Source organism: Pogona vitticeps, chromosome 13, assembly GCF_051106095.1.
Source record: "Pogona vitticeps strain Pit_001003342236 chromosome 13, PviZW2.1, whole genome shotgun sequence".
NCBI lineage: Eukaryota > Metazoa > Chordata > Lepidosauria > Squamata > Agamidae > Pogona > Pogona vitticeps.
Window position 1 is genome coordinate 15,077,444 of NC_135795.1, and position 24,650 is coordinate 15,102,093.

Consider the following 24,650-nt stretch of genomic DNA (forward strand, 5'->3'; position numbering starts at 1 on the left):
AGGGAATTATAAAGGGAGACTGGAGAGGGAGCCAGTGGAGGTAGTCTACATTTTCAAACTCCACTGCATCTCTAAGGGCTTAAACAAAGACTAAAGGTGTAACTGGATAGTGAATTTATCCTGGGCTGGATTGGGTTAAACAGGATAGTTCGAAAGTAAGTTGTGAAATTTAGAACATTGCAAAGATTGGGTGGTTTCATTACAGAAAGCCAGAGTGCATCTAAAAAGAGCCCCTGTTCAGCCTGTTCCTCCCTCTGAACCTCCATGCCCTCCCCTTCTCACATGTCTCCCCCTCTGGGGGATAGAACTGGATTTGATCTGATTTATCGGATTTGTCTACTGTTCCCATTAGTACTAAGGCACTACTCTGGGCAGTTTACAAGAAAAACCAACAAAAAACCAAAAATAAAAGTAAAACAGCTAAAAACAATTTAACAACTAAACAATAAAACAGATGACACAAAGCAAGGATGCAGAAAAATGGTGGTGAAAAGCAGTCAGCTAGAGTCAGTGTGGAAAGCCTCCCTGAAAAGTCATGCCTTCAAGTTTCCTTCCAAAAGTAATTCAACATACACTAAAAAAAAAAAAAAAAACCAGCAATTCCTGGCTAGAATCCAAAAAGGTGCAGCTAGGCACGGATAAGATTCAGGCTAGTTCACAATTGCTTGTACTTCAGGTGCCAACCAGAAAAAGGAGCGAACCAGTCCACCTGGCCCAAACCATGGAACAAATCCCCATCTGATTGTTTCTTAGTGCAGTACATATATTAATAACCCAGGGTTTTTTTCCCCCTAAAATCTAATTTATACAAATTGACATAATCTGACCTTAGCCCTAGAAACAGCTCTTAGGAATTCTATGACAGCCACAACCAGTAGCAAACAGCCAGTCACCAGAACTATGCTCTGCAATTTTAAATTATTCCTGTGTTAACAAAGCACCGTCCTTCATATCATCTGAATTCTTATCTGGTTAAGGGCCCCATCACTGTAGGTATATGTATAAATATAGATAATATACTCTGAGTGTGTTTCTGAGGAAGGAGATTTCCGAAGCTAACACAGAAACGAATGCCAGTCTTTAAGGTCTCCCCCCCCCCCCCCCAATTGCATAAAACAACAGTAATTAGCAGGCTTGGAAGAACAGAAAAATTTGGAAAAATACCCAGGGAGTGTTGTGATGTTCAACTACTCAGTGGAATCAGAAAGATAGATACAAATGCAAGGTAATTTTATACATTAAATTTATTCAAAGCCAACAAGTTAATGGTTTTCCACACCCCTATACTGTATAGTTTTAAGTTATGACAGCCCAACCATCAAGTCAGGAAGTTTTTCCCCCCAATCAAAATTAGTCCACAACTCAAATATACACCTGCAATAAAAAAAAAACATCTAGATCATAGCCGGTTCTAAGGAAGGGGGGAGAATAATGAAGTCTTCTCGTAAGAGTCTTTGTGAGCCACCTTGCCCTCTGGAGGGGACTTCCCTGCACATCGGTGTCAAAAGGCCAACCTCCTAGTCTCTTTATCTTAATCCAGACTGACCCTCTGGGTCAATACAACAGTCAAATATTGTTAAAAAAATTTTTTTTAAAAGTCAGCTTTATTGTGTTTTTCAGGTTAGATCTAAGAATGTGAAACTTCTGATAATATAAAGCTCACAACCTAAATGTGTGTGGGAGAGAGCTTTACCTATGCAATATGGAAGGTAGGGCAACGTATTTTGATTTTCACAGAGGAAAACAAAAAGGAAGGCCCCGATTCAAAACAGTCCGTTCAGGATGCCAGTTGTAATACGTATTATAGTTCCAAAGCCTTTCAAAGGGAAGCTAATTTTAGGAGCAAAGTGGCTGGAGGTTTAAGCCACACTCTGCATTGGGCTCACAACCCAGACCGCTGTATTTGTATTTATCTGGAAATAAACGGGGGGGGGGGGGAGAGAGAGAGAGAGAGCCGAGTGAGTGTTAGTGCAACACAGGCACCAAGGACAGATTCTCTTGAGCGCCCAAGACGACAACTCCCAACATCCACCCCCACCCCCACCCCCACCCCCACCCGGTAACAGCGGCTCTGGCAGCAACGGCCTCCCCGCAGGCTTTTCCGGGCACGCCCGCGGCCCCCACGGGAGGGCCGCCGAGGGAGGAGAGCCGACAGGCGGGAAGCGGCGGCGCGCTGTCACACTGCACGGCCTTTTACGACAGCGGGCGGGTTTTCCGTGGCGGCAGGAGGCGTCGCTTGGTGGCAGCGGAAGGAGGAGGAGCCGCGGAGGGAAAAGGGCGAGCAAAACAAAGCGGCGGCGGCGGCGGCACCCTGGGATGTGAAGCGTGGGGGCGGCGGCGGGGGGTTAGTGAGGTGAGTGCCTGGCTCGAAGGGAGGGCCGCGGTCTGATTTCTCACGAGGAGGACGAGGAGGCGGCGGCTTGGCCGGGGCGGGCTGGGGGGGTCTTCTTGGGTGAAGAGTGGCGGCGGTGGCGGCGACCCCTTTCCCCCCCCCGAGGGTCCCTCCAGGCCTTTTCTGGGGAAGAGAGAGGTTTGCCCTGCAGAGGCTGTGAGGGAGAGAGGGTCGGGGGTCGCGGGGAGGAAGCCGAGGGGAAAGCGCTCTGTGTATGCTCCGACGCCCTTTCCCAGGCCAAGTCACTCCTTCAGTAGGTGTCTCATTTTCATGGCTCTGTACGAAGTGGGGAATTGCCCTCAGGAGTAAAAAACAAGTCTGTTCCTTTCCTTTCCTCCCCCCCCCAGGACGTGGCTTCATCTAGGGGAAGGGGCTAGTACGCGCTGCCTTCCCCCCCTGCCGCTCGTACCCCCCCTCCCCGCCTCCCCTTTGGTTTCCTCCCTTGGTTTCTAATGCTCAGGAGACTTAGTTTTTTTGCCATATCAGTCGTTTGCGTTTCCTGTTATGTAGCTGCTCAAGGTAGCAAGACACCCAAATGTTGAAAACAATTATCCTTGGTACTGATAGGGGTGTGTGTGTGTGTAGTTACAGGAAATTAATCAGAATAGGGGAGGACACTCATTAAGGGTTAGAAAGCGGGGGGGGGGAGACCCTCATTGTATTAACTTACCCCCATACCAAGTACAATCGCTTGTGAACGCTTTTGACCCGTGGTTTGCTTAGTCTTGCTTTAGGCTCCTCACTGCCCTGCAAGGACCCCCAACTCTTGCCCTGTTTCTCCTGCTAATCTCTTCGCCCTGTCTCTCCTCTCGCTGCCCTTGTTTTAAGCTTGTTTTGCTTCGTTCCCAAAGATCCTAGGAATCGAAAGGAAGCCCTGCCACCATGGCCCCAAGAGGGCCCTTTAAAAAAAAAAAAAAAAAAAACAGCAACGATAACAACAAAAATGCTATCTGGTAATTGTAAAAGGCAGGCCACAGGTTTAAAACTGCTTAATAGACGTAGTGTCCCTTAATAGTGCTATTAATGCATATTCTGTTTTCCCTTCCTTTTTGTGACCAGCTTAGAAGGAGGAGTGTACTTTTGCAAAGTATGGGCCTGGTTTTGGAAGCAAGTCAGTCATGTGGGACTATATTAATCTGAGGGTTACCTGAAACTTTTGTTTTAATTTGTTTTGAATTACTGATGTTTCTAATGCAACAGAGTTAGTTGCATTTTATATTAATGTTCCAGTTAACAGTTTTTTAAAATATGTACTGTATTATTTTTAGCTGTTTACACTGCCTTCAGTGCCTTCATAGAGAGAAAGGCAGGATATAAATAGGGTAAACAAATATATTAATTAATAAACTGCAGCAGGTTCCTACAGAAAAAATGTTTTAGAAGCTGTAAGGCACGGGATTTTTCCAAGAATAGAAGTTTTTGTGTAAGTATAAACCAGCATGTTTTAAAAGATACTTACACGGGCTCAAAATTAGCTTTTATCATGTTATTTTGTGTAAGAGCTGCATTTCTAAACATAAGAGTTAAAAGTTAACTTTTGGAGTAAACTATTTTGGACAGCTTATAGTCAGTAGCAAACAACTCAGTGAGTAGCAAAGACAGCTGAATTACAGAACATGTATCAAATGCAGGTGTAAAGGTGTAATGCAGTACTGTAAATGATTGGAAGTTAGAAAGCCAATGCCTTTGTATTTAGTTCTCTTGCTGATTCTCTGCATGCTTAATAACATATTTAACATCTTAATCATTTTGTCTATATGAAAAAAGCAAAAAAGTGCTCATTTTCAGTGCATACTAAAGAAACAGTGGAAGAGAAGAGAGTTAAATCTGTCTTCTGCTTTACAAACAGAGGCGATTATCTATTATCTGTTGCAGTGCACCTAAGAAACTATTCACAGGAGATATTTTGGGTCTGAGAATATTACCATTGACTTGAACAGCTTCATTTTCTACTCTTGGAAATTTTCAGTTAATTATAGAATAAAACTGGTGAAGTTACTTAAAAGTGGAGAATCTGTTCTGCCCTGAAGTGCAAAGGCTTGATTGCATTTCAGCCTTAGTATTTTCAGCTGAAGCCTGCTAAACACTTAGCTACCTAGTGTGGGTAGTGCATAGAGTGACAGGCTAGGAGATCTGAGTTCAGATTCCTTCTAGGCCATGAAAATTCACAGGGGTGGGGAGAGGGTGGCACTGGTGCAATCTCTCTTTAAATGTCTTGCTTAACCTTAAAATCCCTATTAGAGTTGCTATAGGTTGGTTCCCACAACAGCACATAACAAGCTAATTAACAGTTGACTAATTAACAGTTATTTTAATTATCATTTCTAGACTTATTTAGTGCTTTAATAATTTTTTTACAGGTAGAGAGAATGAAAGAAAGGAAGGATATAAGAATGTTGACTTCCCTATGGCTGTATAATGGAAGGAGAGATAACAGAAGATATTTGTACTAGATCGCTTGGATGGCTTCAGCAACAAGATAAGAATATTGAACCATGGCTGTGGAGATTATCTAATTGCTTTTCAACTGCTGAGCAGAAATTTCCTCTCACCCCCAAAACGGTAGGTTTTGACTGTAAACTGCATTAAAACTACCGTTCAAACTATTTAGGATGACAAGTGGTTGTCTTTAAGTCTTTGAATAAGAGGGTGTAACACAGCCAGAGTTGTTAGTTTTTCCTGAGTTATCTTCTACGCAGAGACATGATGATCATAACTATGCCCCCACTGCTTAAAGATCTGTATTCGCTTTTCAAATTCACACGTTTGAGCTGTTGCAACCTGTAATCAGATTCAGCGCTCTATGTATATTGTATATATACACATTCTCTCTCTGTGTATATAAAAATAAAAATCCACTTCTGCATGCACAAATGAAAGACGGCATATTACAGCAGGAGTTTCAGAGGCGAATACTTGTATTGTAAAGCTGCTGAACTAGAATTCAGTTGCAGATAAAATGTCAGATTTGAGTTAAATACAGCTTGCCATAAGAAGTAATTGGTCTTCTTTTCAGTATCTGAATTCAGTACTGTTCTTGGGTTGTTAGCTGATTGTTGGTTAGGGTGCACCCATTAGATTAGATCTTGCCTTACTCCTTGCCTGGACTTCTTTTTCATTTGTGTCATGGTGATGTCCACCTATATTTTTCTGCCGATACTCTGACAGAAGTGGTGCTATGTTCACAAAAAAGTATGCCACAATATTTTAAAATGCTGTCAAACCCTTAATTTTGTTATTGTAAAAGAAAGTATAGAAAGCATACGTATAGTCTGATTTTTTAAGCCTTCCTATGTTTTTAAAAGTGAGTTTCTTGTCTTTACGTTGTTAAAAAGTCTTAGGAAAATGTCTGGTGAAGGCTTATTCTAGAACAAGACTGGTAGCAAAGAATATTGACCTCTAGAATTCATAGCTCACTTCCACAAGTCCTTATTTTTTACCACCTGCACATCTTATTCTGCTGGCCCTTGTGCACCAGCCTTTACTCAGCTTCTGTTCTTGTTTCAGTAAGCCTAAAAAGAAACATTAGTGAATATATAAAAGAGACATGGCTTACAATATTGTCAAAACTGCCTTCTTGAGTAATGTGATAGTTCTGTCTAGTTAATCATAGGATCATGGAGTTGAAAGGGGCTTATAAGGCCATCAAATCCAACCCCATTCTCAAGGCAAGAATCCAAATCAAAGGATATGGTTCTATTGTCATACTGCTCTAACACTTAGAAAGTTTTTCCTGATATTCAGCTGAAATTTGGCTTACTGTAATATGAGGCCATTATTGCATGTCCTGCACTCTGGGCTGATTGAGAACAGATCCTGCCCTTCCTCTGTACATCAGTCTTTCAAGTATTTAAATAATGTTATCCTGTTTCCCCCAACTCTTCTTTTGTCAAGGCGAAACATGCCCAGTTCTTTCCATCTTTCTTCATAGAGCTCAGTCCCCTGATCATCCTTATTGCCTTCTTCTGAACTTGCTCCAGTTTGTTTACATCCTTCTTAGAATCATAAAATCATGGAGTTAGAAGGGGCCTATAAGATCATCGAGTCCAACCCCCTGCTCAGTGCAGGAATACAAATCAAAGAATATCTGCCAGGTTGTCTAAATTTGTCTTGAATGCTGCCAATGCTGGAGCACTCACTACCTCTCGAGGTAATTGGTTCCATTGCTGTACTTCTCTAACAGTTAGGAAGTTTTTCCTGATACTCAACTGAAATCTACTTTCCTGTAACTTGAGCCCATTGTTGCATGTCCTGCGCTCTGGATGATCAAGAACCGATCCTACCCCACTTCTCAGCCTTTCATATCTCCCCTCAGTCTTCTTTTCTCATGCCCAATTATTTCAGTCTTGCCTTTTTTTGTAGCCGCATTACACTTTTGGCTCATATTCGGGTTGTGATCTACAATGACTCCAAAATCCTCCTTGCTTGAAGTATTGCTGTGCCAGGTAACCCCCCATCTTGTAACTGTGTGTGTGCTTTCTTTTTCTTAGGTGCAGTACTTTGCACTTGGTTGCATTTCATTCTGTTGGTTTCAGCCCAGTGCTCAAGCCTATCTTGATCATTTTGAATTTTGTTTCTGTCGTCCAGGGTATTGGCTATTCCACCCAACTTTGTGTCATCTGCCAATTTGATTAGCATTCCTTGTATCTTCTGATCCAGGTCATTAATAAACATATTGAATAGCATTGGGCTCAGGACTGAGCCCTGGGGTACCACACTCCAGTTAGAGAAGGAACCATTGATCATCACCCTCTGTAACCCACTGTGTACCCAACCTGACAGTTGTTCTATCCAACCTACAAGATATGCTATGTCTACAGCATTCTCTCTGTCTATCAGATTAGTCTGGCAGGATTTGTTCTTGACAAATCCATGTTGGCTTCTAGTTATTGCTGCCTTGTTTTCTAGGTGTTTGCATAGTGACCACTTAATAACCTGTTCCAGAATTTTCCCTGGGATTGATGTCTGGCTGACTGGTCTGTAGTTCCCAGGTTTTTCCTTTTTGCTATTTTTGTAGATAGGGACAACATTGGCCCTCCTCCAATCCTCTGGCACCTCACCCATTTCCCATGATTTCAAGAAAATAATGGACAATGGTTCTGAGAGTTATTCAGCCAGTCCCTTCAATATGTTTGGATGCAGTTCATTTGGCCCTGGAGATTTGAATTCATTCAAGGTAATAAGGTATTCCTTGACTATTTCTCAATCTCCAGCTGGAATCTTGTCCTTTCCACCTGCACATTTGTCTGGAGGGTCATAGTCTGTCCTTTGGGGAAAAAACTGAGAAAAAGGAATTTCTGCCACTTCTGCCTTTTCTTTGTCTTCTATTATCGTTTTTTTCTGGGGACGTGGTGGCGCTGTGGGCTAAACCACAGAAGGCTGTGCTGCAGGGTCAGAAGACCAAGCAGTCATAAGATCGAATCCACGTGACGGAGTGAGCTCCCGTCGCTTGTCCCAGCTCCCGCCAACCTAGCAGTTTGAAAGCATATGAATGCAAGTAGATTAATAGGGACCATCTCGGTGGGAAGGTAACAGCGTTCCGTGTCTAAGTTGCACTGGCCATGTGACCACGGAAGATTGTCTTTGGACAAAACGCTGGCTCTATGGCTTGGAAACGGGGATGAGCACCGCCCCCCTGAGTCGAACACGACTGGACAAAGATTGTCAAGGGGAACCTTTACCTTTACCTATCGTTTTTCTATCTTCATTGAGTAGCTGAGCCACTCTTTTCTTTGTTTTTTGTTCTGCACATACCCGAAGAATGCTTTTTGTTGCTTTTAGTGTCAGCTCATGCTCAGCTTTTGCCTTCTTAATGCTATCCCTTGCTATTTGTCTTTACTCCTCCTTTGTGGCACAACCTTCTTTCCACTTCTTGTATGTGTTCTTTGTTGATTTCAGGTCCGCTGTGAGGTTTTCGTGAAGCTACACTGGCCTTTTTTGCTGCCTCCCACCTTTTTGTTAGAATTGTTTGTAGTTGTGTCTTTTGAATTTCTTCTTTTAGAAGCTCCCACCTATTTTGGACTCTTTCTTGTTAGGATCTCCTGCTATGGGACCTCACTTATCCTTGTTCTGAGTTCATTAAAACTGGCTTTTTAAAAATCCAGCATGCACTCTGTTTTGGTTTCCTTTGAAATAAAGATTTCTAGTAGAACATAGTCACTCTTCCCCAGAGTTCTCCTTGCTGCTATTTCCTCCACCAAGTTGTCTCGATTGGTTAGAATCAAGTCAAGGATAAGTAATCCTCTTGCTTCTTTCCTTTTTGTAGGAGAAAATGATCAGCCACACAAACCAGGAATTTCTTGGAAGAGCCATACTTGGCAGAATTTGCCTCCTAACAGATATCAGGATAATTGAAATCTCCCATCACCACTGCATCAGGTCTCTCTGAAATCCTTGCAGTTTGTTTTTCAAAAGTTTCATCCACATCCTCTCCTTGATTGGGTGGTTGGTACTAAATGCCAGCTACCATGCAATTTCCAAAATTGTACTCAAGATGAGGCTTAGCCAGTGATGAATAGAGGGGAACTAGTACCTCATAGGATTAGAATACTATACTTCTGTAAATGTAGCCTAAATTAGCAGTTGCCTTTTTTTTTTTGCACCACATAGCACTGTTGGCTCATATTCAGATTATTTACCTAAAATGTGGATTTTATGTTCCATTTCCTCAGGTTTCTTTCTCGTCTCTCTGTGGTGTGTAGCTTGATTATACCTTTGCCTAGCACTGATCTTCTCTCAAATGGCTCTTTATCCTTCCAGAGCGAGTCCATGGAGATTAAGAAGGCTACTGTGGAATTGAAAGATGCTCCCTCCCCTTCCCTTGCTGCTTCACAATTTGCAGCTGTCCCTCTTCCGGACGTTCACTCTCTCCAACAAAAGCAACTGCAACTTGCACCTGGTCCTGAAGTAAGCTGTTGTCCTCATGGCTCTGGCTCTTCCTCGCACGCTCCTCAGTTGCATTTTGGTGGTGGCAGCAGCGGTGGTGGTAGCTTGATTCACCCTGGTACAGGATTAGACTCACAAAGCACTGGAACCATCACGTGTCAAATAGGGTCGGGGCTTGGTTATCATTCTGCATCCTCACTGAAGAATGTTCCCGCTAGAAGCAGCATGGCAGGAGTTGCTAGCGATGTGTCTGGAGTGCGCCTAGAAAACAGTGTCTCCTCTTGTCCGCACTTCCCCTGCTGTGGAAAACTCCACTTCCAGTCATGCCACAGTAACCTACACAAACTGCATCAGTTCCCTACTCATCAGAGCTGTTCAACTTCAGGTTATTTTCCCTGTTCTGAATGCACAAGCGGGGCTACGGGGCTTTTGGAGGAACAGGTCACACAAACGGCAAGAACGTCCTGTGCCTGCACCAACTCACTGCACCTAAAAGTGGCACCTTCTGTTTGCTTAAAGGGCTCTCACTACTGCACTGAATGTTTAAGCAAGGTTTGTACCCCGTATATTTGTAAAGTACTGTCTTTTGTGGACCCTTTAATGGTGTATTTACTGGAAAACAGGTTTAGGGATTTGTAGCTTGTAATTAATTCACTTCTGAGTACAGTGGTGCCTCGCTTAACAATATTAATTGATTCCAAAAAACCCATTGCTATGGGAAACATCGTTAAGTGAAACACCATTTCCCATAGGAATGCATTGAAAACCGGTTAATCCGTTCCAATGGGAACAGATTAACGTCCTTAAGCGAAAATCCCCATAGGAAACCGCTAAGTGAAACAATGTTTCCCTAATGGAAAGCCATTCAAAAGCACTGAAGCCGGCTTCAGTGCTTTTGAATGGCTTTCCGATTTCCGTGTTTGCTCATTTTTAAGTGTCTTACAATGTTTGGAACATGTTTTAAATGGTTGGAACAGTTAGTCCACCTTGTGAAACCTGTGCACACTTAGTTTGGCTTTCCTCTGAGTCTTCGTTAATTTTTGGTGATTTTTTTGTTTTTTCCCTCATTGAAATCCATTGGATTTCAATCGTTTCACATCGTTAAACGATGCTGAAAATTCCTCAAAGAAACCCATCGCAAAGCGAATACATCATTAAACGAAGCAATCGCTAAGCGAAGCACCACTGTATTCTCCACGTGGAAAACCCTGAGAAATATTGCCATCAGTCAGAATTAGCTTGACAGCACATGGTGATTTAGGAATAATGTATGGATCAAAATCTCCTTAAATACTCTCTCAATACTTTGGAAATATAAGTCATTCACTGAATCTTTAGTCCTATTCTGTAGTCCTCAGAGGAGATGTGCATCTCCCATTACTCTGGAAGAAGATATAGTAATAACCAGAAAGCTTAGGAAAGTTCCTGTTTTGGATTACAGCTCCCATAATCCCCCAGACAATATGGGAGGAGGGTTCGAATAATAACCACTGAGCTTTAGTCATAACTTCTCATGACACATCACTGTGGTTCAAATATGTTGCCAAACCATTGGGATTTCTCTTCCCCTTGATTTTCAACATCCCATTGTTTGTCTGGATGCTATAGTTTAACAGTGATTTTCAGGTGACTATGGTCACCTGACAAATGGGGAAAAGAGGAAAGGAATTGCAGGGAAGGAGACTGGTTCCTGCAGCACCAAAGTGCAGCTTGGTGGTTCATCTCATTGGGCCATTGATTCCATGCCCTTTGTATCTTTTTTCCTAATATATTTTGGGGTGAAGCAATCCAATGTCAGTGAATCATTATTATTCGCATAAAACTGGGTTGCTATTGAAGGCAGATAAAAAGGTCTGATTGTGCCAAATATACCAGAGTTCCTCTCAGTGCTAGGGCTGTGCACTAGAAGTTAGAAAGTAGTATTTGCTGTCTCTTTTTTTTAAAAAAAAATGGGCTCCTAATATTGAGCCAAACATCCTTCCAACACTGATCTTACCCTTTACTTTTTCAAATTAGGTAGACTCTGAATATGAAAAGTCAATTGAGGGTTTTAGATGTAGGAACATGACATAAACAGCTCATACAAAGCATTTCTTATATGGGATGTAGCTGATATGATTGCAGATGCATTTTTTCCTTTTTTGTCTAATAGTTAATATTGTCCACTAATTGATCCTAAGCATTTTTCACAACAGCCATCCAGAGAGAGTTTGGTTGAAGCAGCAAGAATATGGCCAAATATTCCTCCTCCAAACACCCAGGCCACTGCACCTGTTTCCCTCCCCGTATGTAATGGCTGTGGAACCAAAGGAGCAAGAAAAGAGAAGAATCTACTCTTGGCAAGCAGTTTTGGCCAGTTGCCACAGAAATACGGTAAAGCACATTGGCACGTACTGTAGCACTTTTTACATTCCGCAACATCTGTTAAGTGTTCTTTCTTTCTTTCTTTCTTTCTTTCTTTCCTTTTTTTTTTTTTTTTTTTTTTTTGGAAGATGAAAATAAAGGCTCTCGGTGATTCCTAGTCACAATAGGCTTACGCTTCTTCCTTCAACCAATTGCTAAGGAATGACAGTATATTCTCTTTGTACCGTATTTGCCGGCGTACAAGGCGACTGGGCGTATTAGATGACCCACCAACATTTCCACTCAAAATGTAGAGTGGACGGCGCTGCGCCGGCAGTGGCTGCCCAGGCCTGCCCTAGAAGTTCATGGCTGGCCACAAGGAGGGCAAGAAGGAAAGGGCGGGCGGGGAGGCGAAGGAGGGGAAGGAGAAGCAGCTCTCCGGTGGCGCGCGGGCGAGCTGGCTCAGCTGTGAGGCCGAGAAGGAAAGGGAAGCGGGTGGCGGAGGAGGGGAAGGAGAAGCAGCTCTCTGGTGGCAAGCGGGCTCAGCGGCGCGGGGCGGCGGGCTCTGGCCGCTCAGGCATGACTGGCTCTGCCTCCCTCCCTCCATCCGGACCGACCACCTGCCTGCCTGCCCGCCTGCCTTCCTCTCCGGCCGGCACAGCCCCACGTCACTCACTCAACAGCGACGGCGGCGGCTCCTTCCTGGCCCAAATGTAGTGCACCCGGCGTACAAGATGACCCCCCCACTTGGAGGCATGTTTTTTGGGCTAAAAAAAGTTGTCTTCTATGCCGGCAAATACGGTAGGTTTTCCTAGTGCATCTGGTTGGCCATTTTAGGAAGCCTAGATAAAAGTCTTTTTTCCCCATTCAGCATATTTAGAAGATGATAGAATAACATCGGTTTAGTGAAAAGCTCTGTTGACTTGTTAGTGTACATTCTATAGCAGACTTGCATCTATCAATTGTATAATACAGTATAACATTATCAAATAGACTTCAGATGAAAAAAACTGAACTTGAAATTAGCATTAGTTGTAATGAAACTGTTCTGCCTTATCAGTAACTTAATTCATTATGCTGTATTTAAGGGCCCAGTTCATTTAAGAAGATGCAAAACAATTCTGTTCATATGATTGTGCATATAGATCGCAAAGAACCTGTTTTCAGAAGACTTTTAAAAGGCTTCTTTGAAGTATGTGTTAGCAGCAGTGGACTCCTTCCACAGTATACAGCCTTTAAAGTAGACATTTTCCCCATGCAGTATCCCAGAGATGACCACAATAACTTCTTTTAAATGCAGCAAACTTTAGATATTGAGGCATATTTACCAATACCGTTTGGAATGTCTGTGACTGTTTTATCTTTTACCATTATAGTGTCTCCAGAAGTTGCTATAACAGGCCAACTATTAGAAAACCTGCCTCCCATTGGAGTGTTCTGGGATATTGAAAATTGTTCTGTTCCCTCTGGCCGTTCAGCTGTGGCGGTGGTACAGAGAATTCGTGAAAAGTTTTTTAAAGGCCACAGAGAGGCAGAGTTCATTTGCGTGTGTGACATTAGTAAGGAGAACAAGGAGGTTATTGAAGAGCTAAATAACTGCCAGGTAAATATTTTGGATTCTGCTGTTTTCCCAGAACATCTTTCCGGCTAAGATTTTGATCTGTGCTGAACAAGGATTAATAGAATTTTAAAAACTGAAGGAAATCCTGAACTAGGATATCCTAGGAAATTGCTGCCCAACCTCTGCCTCCCTTCTGACAGGGGAGGACCGCCCCCAGATACCTGATTCTGTTAATTGAACAGTTGTGACTTCTAATGCATGTGTTATACACTGGACCCCAGTATCCACAGGAACAGTATCTGCATATTCAGTTATCTATAATCTCAACAATATTTAAAGCAAAAATGCCAAGTGTGCTGCGTATATACCGCCCCATAGCGCTTAAAGCACTCTCTGGGCGGTTTACAAGTTAATTACACAGGCTACACCCCCAAGCAAGCTGGGTACTCATTTTCCCAGCCTTGGAAGTATAGAAGGCTGAGCACACCTTGAGCTGGCTACCTGGGATAGGACCCCGGGTTGTGAGCACAGTTTTGGCTGCAGTATAGCAGTTTAACCACTGTGCTATGAGACTCCTTTTAAAGCATTAAAAGAAAAATCTCCAGAATATATGAGGGTGATGTTGCCAGAACTGGCCCCTAGAGGGAGCCAGAGAAGATGCTCTGTATGGCGTTAGCTTAGTGCCCGCAGGGGAGGGCTCGAAACAGATTGCCTGTGGATACGGGGGGTCTTGCTGTAATAATGTTAAACCAAAATGCCCCCTGAAGTCTGGTCCTTAGAGCAGCAGAGAATATGCTTTTCCCTTTTCAATGTGGGGTAATTTACAGAGTGATATTATGAAGAAGATTGAGGAAGGAATATGTTACCCAGTTTCTTCAGTCTTCAAATGTGTGCTTCTTATACACTTGACCTCTTTTGAAGGTATTTATATTTGCATCCTTCCTAAAGTGTTTTCTGCAGAACTGCACCTGGTATTCAATGTAAGGTGGACATGTTTGGTCAGTATAAAATAAAATGAAACTCTTTATTTTTCCTAATTTAGAAATTATGGTTCTAATAATGCAGCCTTTGTCAGCTGTGTCGCATTGATGCCTGTTATTTGGCATTCATAGAGAAGTTATTAAATATCATACTGTTATCCATTATATAGCATATATTGGGGAATTATTAAATCTTGTTTGGTTCATGCTGAGTTTACCCTTAGTTAGGGTGTTCCTTTTATTTCTGTAGGTGACAGTTGCACATATTAATGCCACAGCAAAGAATGCAGCTGATGACAAACTCAGACAAAGTCTTAGAAGATTCGCTGATACACATTCAGCACCAGCCACTGTGGTCCTTGTATCAAGTATGTGTAAACTGTGTTGTTTTTGATTTATTAAAAGATTTTTCAGGTTGCTTGATTACATTGACTCGCTCTCTCCCTCCCCCCTCCCACACACAGAGTTAAGAACTCATTTGTTCAGCTCACTCCAGTGACTGAATATAGAAATTTGAGAGCTATACTTCTTGAGTATATTGCACTTAAATTATAATAATCTTAAATAATAGTCTTCCTATGTGTTTAGTTTTCTTGTCGACAGAAACATAATCGAGCTGTCTCAGGGTGCAGCTACATTAATATTCTGCCTGTTGTTTTGGTGCTCCCCCATTGAAATTGATGTAATTTTTGTGACTACTGACATACTCTGTAGTGTACACTTTTTCAGAGGTTAATTGGTTTATTTTAAGAAGCATTCTTCCCCCCCCTTCTCCTGGTGTGTGTAAATATCTCTCTAGCTCTCAATTATCAATTGGGGCGGGGGGGAGTGTCTAGCAGAGATATATTCATGAGAGCTCACATCACAAAGGTGTCACGTCACTCTTACATACACACACTTTGTTCACGCTGCCACCAACCATTCCTTCATCTGAGATTCTTCAGGCAAATAAATGACTTTTAAAATAAAAACTTGTGTTTATTTAGAATAACAGAAGAAATGGTAAATCACTGTATCAACGAAATAATAAGGCAATCAATATAAAGTATCACACACACACACTCTTTCAGACCTTCTCTCAAAATATAGCACAGTACTACACGACAGGTATAAGCCCTAACTCCCTAAGTCCCTAACCAGACCCTAACCAAGTCCCTATCTAAACCCTATCTGACTCACACCTCATTCACTCCCCCCTTGAGCTTTTCCCATCAAATCTTTCAAGTTTCTCTTTTCCCTCCAAAACTTGTTTACTGTGCTGGCCCTGTTCTGAGGGCTTTTCACTAAAATGGCCGCCCACTTTAGTCTGTCTCTGTGCTTGTTCCTTAGAGAACTTTGGGTCCCATGTTTTCCTCACACCTCTCCCCTCATAACAACTAGGACCCCTTATTTGAGAAATAAAATCAGCTATTTGAGCAGCGTTTCTAACATCAGTTGGTTTCCGTTCTTGAACTAAAAATTTAAGTTCCCCATGGAGTAAGGAATAAAACTGCTCCAGGCCCACAACATTTTTCAATTCCTGAAAGGTTTTTACATTCTCTTGTTCAAGCCACCGATCTAAACACTTTTCCAAGTTAAAACCAAGTTGGGTATAAGATTCATCTAATCTTTTAGTAAGTTTTCTGAACTTCAGCCTAAGATGTTCTGAATTAATGCCAAAACGATTGTAAACCATTTTTTTGAACTCTGAATAATCTTTACTGAGCTCAACTGGCATATCAGCATACACATCAGCCATTTTTCCACTCAGGAGAGACCTCAAAATTATCATTTTCTCTGTTTCCCTCACAGAAAAATCAGCACAACTTCGTTCAAAGATTTTAAGAAAGTTTTCAGGACAATCCCCCTGTTTATATGTAGGAAATTTCTTCAAATCTGATTTTGATAACTGGCTTGGTTCAGTACCAGAATCTCTGTTGTTGTTGTTGTTTTGATTCAGTATTTCCAATTTCCTAAGTTCAAAAGCCATACGCTCCCTCTCCAGTTCAAATTGTCTTTGTCTCTCTTTTTCTCTTTCCTCTTTTTCTAGGACAATTCTTTCCCTTTCTATTTCTAACTGCCTCATTTGAACTTCATGTGCCTGGGCTAACTGAATTTTCCTCAGTTCTGATAACTGTTCACCATTAGCTTCTTCCTGCACTGAGGCAACTCTTCCCTCACCATTTGACTCATCCCCAGACCAGTCTGACATTGCTTGGTCTCTTTGTTCACTCACTTCTGCCATTTGACTGCGCGTGAGAGGCATTTTAATCACACAGAAGGCTCTTTTCTATTTTCAAGCCTCTGTTTAAAACGTCACTTTTTCCTTTCCTGTGCTAAGGTCTGACACTCTTCAACAGGGTATACAAACAGATATGGCTAGGCTTGTTACTGTAGTCTCTAATGGCTTCTGCCCCTTCACTGGGCCTCTTGCCAGATTTAGAGCTACTTTAATTTTCTGCCCTTGGCTCTACTTCGAAATCCACCACAGCTTCACCCTCTCTCAGGTTCTGCAGTTCACTAGAGAGATCCCAAATCTTTGCTGCCCTTGGTCTGTCTGTCCCTTCCGAGTTCTCCTAACTCTGGACTCTCAGACCAAGTCCCAACAGCCTCCTACTTTGGGCCAATCTCCCTCACAAAATGGACCTTCTAGAGCTCATAAGTCAGTTCCCTCACTCTGAAGTTTTAGGTGCCTCTCTACTAGATCTGCTCCCCCCTGGAGACAAATCCTAGAGAGTTACCCACACCCCACTTCAGGTGCTCCTAACTGAAATCCTTTTGCTCTGGTCACACTAGCCAAGGCTTTTCTGGACAACTGGGCAACTGGACACCTCGTATCCCACACGCTGCCACCAGTTTTGTCGCGACTGCCACCTCCTTCTACGTCACCACAAGAGATGACAGGTCACGATCCTTCACATACACACAGTACTTCGCTGCCACCAACCACACATAAACCTGACACTTCAGACTTATTGTGGATTTAAAAATAAAATGATAATTTATTGTTTACAAAAATAAAATGTAAATCAATGAATAAAAGAATCACTTGTTATACTATATTTATCAGACCTTCACCCTGCACAGTTCTTAGTTACTTAACACACAGTTAACACACAGTTACCTAACCTATATCTAACCCTGTCACTCTCCCACTCATTCCCCAACAACCTTCTCCCTCCTTGTACACCCCCCTTATATACACAAGCTCCACCCCTATAAGACCCACCTCCTGCCTTGCCATAGGCCAGGAAACTCCAGCCTTAGCCAAGACAGGCAGGTGACGTCATGGCACACGTCACATACCTTCCCCCTTTAATAAGTTGTTTTGTGGGGGAAAGCTAAGGTGCTTTTTCCCCAAAACAACTGCAACAAACATCATTTATCATCACAGTTTAACACAACTACAAATATACTTACACTTCCTCCATACAGGTAAATAAAAACATGCAATGCAAACACTTATCATAACATAATACATAACTTTCCAAACACTTTACATTGCAATATACCATACACAGAGTCCATAAGTCCTTTAGGTGTTGCTAAAGACCCCTATGTCATCGATATAAGCTACTGTGAAGTCACTAAGCCCTTTCAGAGTATGGTCCATGAGCCTTTGAAACGTTGCTGGTGAGTTTCTCAGGCCAAAACTGAGGACCCGGAACTCAAACAGACCAAATGGACTGCAAAATGTGGTTTTCTCTTGGGCCTTAGGATCACTTCTTCCTTGCAAACACTCTTTGGTTAGACCTAAAAAGGATACGACTCTGCAACCTCCAATCATCTTACTTAGGTCATCAAGCCTAGGCCTAGGATAAGCTTCAGGTTTAGTTACTGAATACAACTTGCTGTAATACACACAGAGCCAGACACTGCCATCCGGCTTGTCTACTAAAACTACAAGGGCTAACCAAGCGCTAGATGAGTGTACAATAATTTGATCGTTTAGCATTTCGTCTAGCGTTCTGTGAATATTGTCAAAGTAATAACCTCTTTATGTGGTGTTACAGACTGAGAAGCACTCCCTATGTCAGTCCTGGGTAGCACTCCCTTGTCAACACCAGGTTTGTTTGAGAACACTCCTTGAGGTTTTGTAACCAGCGCTCTACAACTATTCTGCTGTTCTCTGGATAGAGCAGGGCTGATCTGCACCTCTTGTGTATTGAACTTTTGTGGGCCCCTCCCTTCCCCGAAGGGCAACCCATGTTCCTCCTTATCAGCCTCTTTTATTGCCAACTGCACAAGGTTGGTCTCTCTGTAATAAGGCTTCGGGGCATTTATGTGAATGACCCCCCTGCCTAACCTTTTCATAAGTTTGGATGTATGAGAGGTTTCTAAATCTGTGATTATCTCAGAAGGAAAACCCATCCTACTCATGTAATTCACTAAGGCTTCTGGTACAGTCTGGGTCTCTATATTACGTAATGGGATCGCTTCTGGATATCTCGTGGCATGGTCTACTATAGTTAAAATAAATCTGTTCCCCCGCTTAGTGGCGTTGGGCAATGGACCTATGATATCCACCCCTAGACGTGTAAAAGGAGTTGAAATCACTGGTAATGGGCATAGCTTTGCTCTAGTTTTATCACAGTTAGAGCCCTGTCTCTGACAAATATGGCATCTTTGACAGAAACTCTTAATATGTTTACCCATATCAGGCCAGTAAAAGTTTTGGGCTATTTTTTGTTTGGTCTTGTTGATCCCCATATGAGCTGAGAAAATGTCTGCATGTCCCTTTTCCAGAATCATAGGGCGATATTTCTCAGGCACCACCAGCTGTCTCTTAACTTCAGGCCCCCCTTTTGAAATATTATTCAGTTTTTCCCTGTACAGTAAACCACCCTTAATAATAAAACGTTCAGGGCACTCAGGTGATAAATCTTTATCAGTCACCTTTGCAAAACAGTCTTTTAAGGTGGGGTCTGCGGTTTGTTCCTTGACAAAGAGGCTTTTCTGAGGTATTTCAACTGAGAATGCCTCAGGTTGTGGTACAAATTTCTCTGGCTCTTGAGAGTCAGTCTCATTACTGGCTTCACTTTGTACTGATTGTGCACGTGTTACCACCAGGGCACTCTTGACATGCTTTGTTAAGTCATTACCAATAAGAAAAGGGGTAGGAATCTCAGAAGACACCCCCACTCTCCACAATCCCTTCCAACCTTGATATTCAATTTTCAAGTCAGCTACAGGTAGTGAAACTAGTTCTGACCCAATCCCTTTCACAGATAGAGTTTGGTCAGCAATCATACAACTTTGTGGTACTATGTCTGAGTGGAAAATAGAAATTTGAGAACAGAACAAAAACTCTCTCAAAGCTGAATAGTCATTTTCAAAAACTTTTATCCTGTCCCCAGCAGATTCCAATAAAGCACTCTATGTAATAACAGTGGACAACTTCAGCGAGAGGTAGCTCCTTCAATGTATCCAATTCAGAGCTCCTAACTGCCTCTGCCTGGGTTTCCATGACAACCGAGCTCTCACTAGAAGAAGCTTGAGGTTTATTCTGAACACAAAATACAGCCTTTGCTTCTTTTACATTAACTTTCTGAGGTGGAATTTCTTTATTTTGCCTTGTATTAAAACATTGTGCAGCAATGTGACCTTTCTTTTTGCAAATGAAGCAGATTCTCTCCCCCCATGAGCTTTTCCCATCAGATCTTTCAAGTTTCTCTTTTCCCTCCAAAACTTGTTTACTGTGCTGGCCCTGTTCTGAGGGCTTTTCACTAAAATGGCCGCCCATTTTTGGCGGGCTCTGAACTAACAGTTTGGAGTACTTAGGGTCCCATGTTTCCCTCATGTTTTCTTCAGAATAATTCAGGTTTTGAAGTTGTGCCTTAACCTGTGTGCCTTCTTTTGGTTTCAGAATAGTTTGTGGCTTTATCTTTCTTTCACACTCATAAACCATATCCACTGCCACTTTGGATTGTAAATCTTTTCCCTCAGAAAACTCATCTATGCCGTATGCATCCTTAAATACTTGCCTTAATAGAGTAAACCCAGACCTCTGTTTCTCTTTCAGTTGTTCAATATATCTATTTTCCATTTGCTTAAATATATTGTCAATATTTTTCATCTCTTCCATATACCTATCCCAGTCATCATCCCTCTTGGATTTTTCCTCACTATTTATTTTCATTTGGCAAGTGGTGCAGCTTTGACAAAATTCTTTTATTTCTTTTCCCATTTTTGGCCAGTAGTACTTCTGGGATATTTTCTGCTTAGTCTTTGCCATCCCTAAATGTCCCGATAGGGTGTCTGTGTGACATTTTTCCATTACTTTCTTTCTATATTTAGAAGGAACTACCAGCAATTTTTCCTTCTTGGAGTTTATTAAGATCTCCCTACATAAAAGGCCTCCTTCTTCACAATAATATCTCTCACGGTTCTCAGGGGTTACTGGACAATTGCTAACCATCTTAAAGCACTGCTGCAAGGTTGGATCTAGTTGTTGATCCCATTTGCTAAACTCAATAGAGTCCTCCCCCTTTGAGTTCTCCATTTCTATTTCTATTTCTTTCATTCTTTCCTCCTTTTCTAATTCCATTTTCACTTTCTCTAGGGCCATTCTTTCCCTTTCTATTCTTTCCTCCTTTTCTATTTCTAACTGCCTCATTTGAACTTCATGTGCCTGGGCTAACTGAATTTTCCTCAGTTCTGATAACTGTTCACCATTAGCTTCTCCCTGCACTGAGGCAACTCTTCCCTCACCATTTGACTCATCCCCAGACCAGTCTGACATTGCTTGGTCTCTTTGTTCACTCACTTCTGCCATTTGACTGCGCGTGAGAGGCATTTTAATCACACAGAAGGCTCTTTTCTATTTTCAAGCCTCTGTTTAAAACGTCACTTTTCTTCTTGCTGTGCTAAGGTCTGACACTCTCTAACAGGGTATACAAACAGATATGGCTAGGCTTGTTACTGTAGTCTCTAATGGCTTCTGCCCCTTCACTGGGCCTCTTGCCAGATTTAGAGCTACTTTACTTTTCTGCCCTTGGCTCTACTTCCAAATCCACCACAGCTTCACCCTCTCAGGTTCTGCAGTTCACTAGAGAGATCCCAAATCTTCGCTGCCCTTGGTCTGTCTGTCCCTTCCGAGTTCTCCCAACTCTGGACTCTCAGACCAAGTCACAACAGCCTCCTACTTTGGGTCAATCTCCCTCACAAAATTGGACCTTCTAGAGCTCATGTCAGTTCCCTCACTCTGAAGTTTAGGTGCCTCTCTATTAGATCTGCTCCCCCCTGGAGACAAATCCTAGAGAGTTACCCACACCCCACTTCAGGTGCACCTAACTGAAATCCTTTTGCTCTGGTCACACTAGCCAAGGCTTTTCTGGGCAACTGGGCTACTGGACAACTCGTATCCCACCGCTGCCACCAGTTTTGTCGCGACTGCCACCTCCTTCTACGTCACCACAAGAGATGACAGGTCACGATCCTTCACATACACACAGTACTTCGCTGCCACCAACCACACATAAACCTGACACTTCAGACTTATTGTGGATTTAAAAATTAAATGATAATTTATTGTTTACAAAAATAAAATGTAAATCAATGAATAAAAGAATCACTTGTTATACTATATTTATCAGACCTTCACCCTGCACAGTTCTTAGTTACTTAACACACAGTTAACACACAGTTACCTAACCTATATCTAACCCTGTCACTCTCCCACTCATTCCCCAACAACCTTCTCCCTCCTTGTACACCCCCCTTATATACACAAGCTCCACCCCTATAAGACCCACCTCCTGCCTTGCCATAGGCCAGGAAACTCCAGCCTTAGCCAAGACAGGCAGGTGACGTCATGGCACACGTCACAGTGACAGTTGCACATATTAATGCCACAGTAAAGAATGCAGCTGATGACAAACTCAGACAAAGTCTTAGAAGATTCGCTGATACACATTCAGCACCAGCCACTGTGGTCCTTGTATCAAGTATGTGTAAACTGTGTTGTTTTTGATTTATTAAAAGATTTTTCAGGTTGCTTGATTACATTGACTCGCTCTCTCCCTCCCTCCCCCCCCCCCACACACAGAGTTAAGAACTCATTTGTTCAGCTCACTCCAGTGACTGAATATAGAAATTTGAGAGCTATACTTCTTGAGTATATTGCACTTAAATTATAATAATCTTAAATAATAGTCTTCCTATGTGTTTAGTTTTCTTGTCGACAGAAACATAATCGAGCTGTCTCAGGGTGCAGCTACATTAATATTCTGCCTGTTGTTTTGGTGCTCCCCCATTGAAATTGATGTAATTTTTGTGACTACTGACATACTCTGTAGTGTACACTTTTTCAGAGGTTAATTGGTTTATTTTAAGAAGCATACTTCCCCCCCCTTCTCCTGGTGTGTGTAAATATCTCTCTAGCTCTCAATTATCAATTGGGGCGGGGGGGAGTGTCCAGCAGAGATATATTCATGAGAGCCACTGTGAGACATTCAAGAACATGGTGGGTGTTGAGTACCTTGAGATGTTTTTTTAAAAAATAATCATTTCCAAATCGGCACTGTATCCTATTGCCATTTCAGTGATGAGATATTATGGCTTGCTTTTTATTTGGTTGCTTTATTCCGGTGGTCAGAGCATTTGCCAGATTAGAAGAGGAGGGGGGTGACAAAGTAAAGAAGACATAGAAGTCAGTAATGAAGGGCGATTGGAGAAGTTTGGGGTGGACTCTCAAAGTAGCACTGTTTATCCTACTGGTGAGAATGTCAACATCAAATCAAGACAGCGGAAGTGCCTTAGAAGTTATGAGGCAAAACACAAAAATTGGACTTTTCCACATCATGTAGCTGCACCCTTTCTTGACCCAAGTCAGTCTGAGCAGCAGATGTTTTGGTTTTGAAACTTTCGTACTCCTGAATAGTCATGCTGGCTTCCAGGATATGTGAATACAAAACCTACAGCTATTAAGACCAACTAAAATGCTGCAATATTGTGAAAGCCTTCAAATTCTCCAGAACTTCTCATCAGGTTAGGTGATGCAAAAACATTTTGTACTCTATGCCGTCACGATAAATCTATAGAATGTGAGATTTTGGTTCTTCCTAATACTGTAAAGGTATTGCCAATTATGGGTTTCAGTTTTGGTTTCCCCTCCTGGACCAGCATGGATATTTTTATTGCTGTCTTGTTTGTAAGCTTCTAAAGAAAAATGAAAGTTGGCTAATGTATATCAGTAATGCTGGTTGCCGCCTAGAGTGGTCACAACTGACTAGATAGGCGGGGTATAAATGAAATAAATAAATAAATAAAATAAATAAATATATTGCTTAAGGTGGGTTGTTTTAGTTCATTCCTCTCTGATTTCCTTCACATTGCATCCTGTAACTGAGAATATTGGAAAGGATTGATATAGAGTGGACGAATCGCCCAAATAGGCGGGGTATAAATCTAATAAATAATAATATAAAACTAAACTTTGTATCTCTCAGGAGTTCTCATATAAAAATGCTTTGAGTAACGCCCCACTAAGACTCTTGTCTGTGGTGTTAGTCATGAGAGAAGATGTCAGATTAGAAAGGAGAATTGTATAACCAACTGCTGAATAACAATTATAATCGAGACCTGGAAGCTAAAGTTATTGGAATTACCTCTTTCCAGCCGCTGCACACATTAGTGCGGGGCAACAGCGTGTTTTTGTTCGTTTTATATTCTGGAGCATTCCTTGCTCAGTGAGTTTGATACACCCCTAACCTTCTTAGCTTTCTGCTGTGAGATGGGCTTAAATTGAGCTAGATTCATAAAACAACTGAGTATGTTCCTGTGTTCTGTATTTCACAAAAAGCTACAGACCCATACAGTTTACGTTAGTTTCATTTTAATACCCTGGCAATACTCTCAAAAGATTATTATGCTTGCTCAGATGAGTGTAAGACCTGAGTGTTACATGAACTCACAGTCCAAATCTAACTGCAGCCTTTGCTGAACATGTGCATGATTTTCAGACTGTCGCTCTAAATGAGAAACCATAACTAGCAGGCTGGATTGAGCTTCAGAAGCTGCTGCCTCTAGGAGCGGATAAGACACACAAAACTACATTATTGCAAGAGAGACTGTTTGTTGGTCTAACTAATCTTGTGGCAATAGATCTCTGGAGCTGAGGTAGAAGATTTGCCTATGTTGGTTGAGACGTAGAGAGACGTTGGGGCGAGGCAGAAAGGCTCCCCATCTCTGCTTGAGCTTGGGGACCTTCCGCATGAACATGAAAGACACTGTCACTGAGTTGTGGCCCTTTGGTTAACCAAGGGAGAGGAGCTGTGAATTCTTTCCCTTATTAGCATTCCTCTGTAAGTCTCTTTGTCCAGTTTTTGTTTCTAAAACTGCACTTTAGAAGCAACTGAGTGAGAAGGAAAGGGTAAACAGAAGGATGCGATAAACTGTACTGTATTGTTTTAAAAGATAAAATCCTAGATGACATTAGACTACTACATTCCTTGGAAATTTATCAAGACTGCCTTACTCCAGTTGAAATAAATTCCGTTTTTAAGCTCTG

At 42.1% G+C, this 24,650-nt stretch overlaps 1 protein-coding gene across 2 annotated transcripts in view; it reads left to right on the forward strand.

Annotated features, from left to right (window-relative positions):
- Nucleotides 1–2,219: 2,219 nt before the first annotated feature.
- Nucleotides 2,220–24,650, forward strand: part of MARF1 (meiosis regulator and mRNA stability factor 1) — a 64,632-nt gene continuing 42,201 nt past the window's right edge. The window contains exons 1-6 of one of the 2 annotated variants that reach the window (XM_072982576.2): nt 2,220–2,353; nt 4,753–4,954; nt 9,152–9,298; nt 11,473–11,650; nt 12,997–13,223; nt 14,412–14,529. In XM_072982576.2, the coding sequence (XP_072838677.2) occupies nt 4,811–4,954; nt 9,152–9,298; nt 11,473–11,650; nt 12,997–13,223; nt 14,412–14,529 (814 nt within the window). In that variant the 5' untranslated portion in view covers nt 2,220–2,353; nt 4,753–4,810. Of the gene's footprint in view, nt 2,354–4,752; nt 4,955–9,151; nt 9,299–11,472; nt 11,651–12,996; nt 13,224–14,411; nt 14,530–21,836; nt 22,087–24,650 lie in introns of those variants that run through there. The other variant, XM_072982577.2, reaches the window with a different exon arrangement.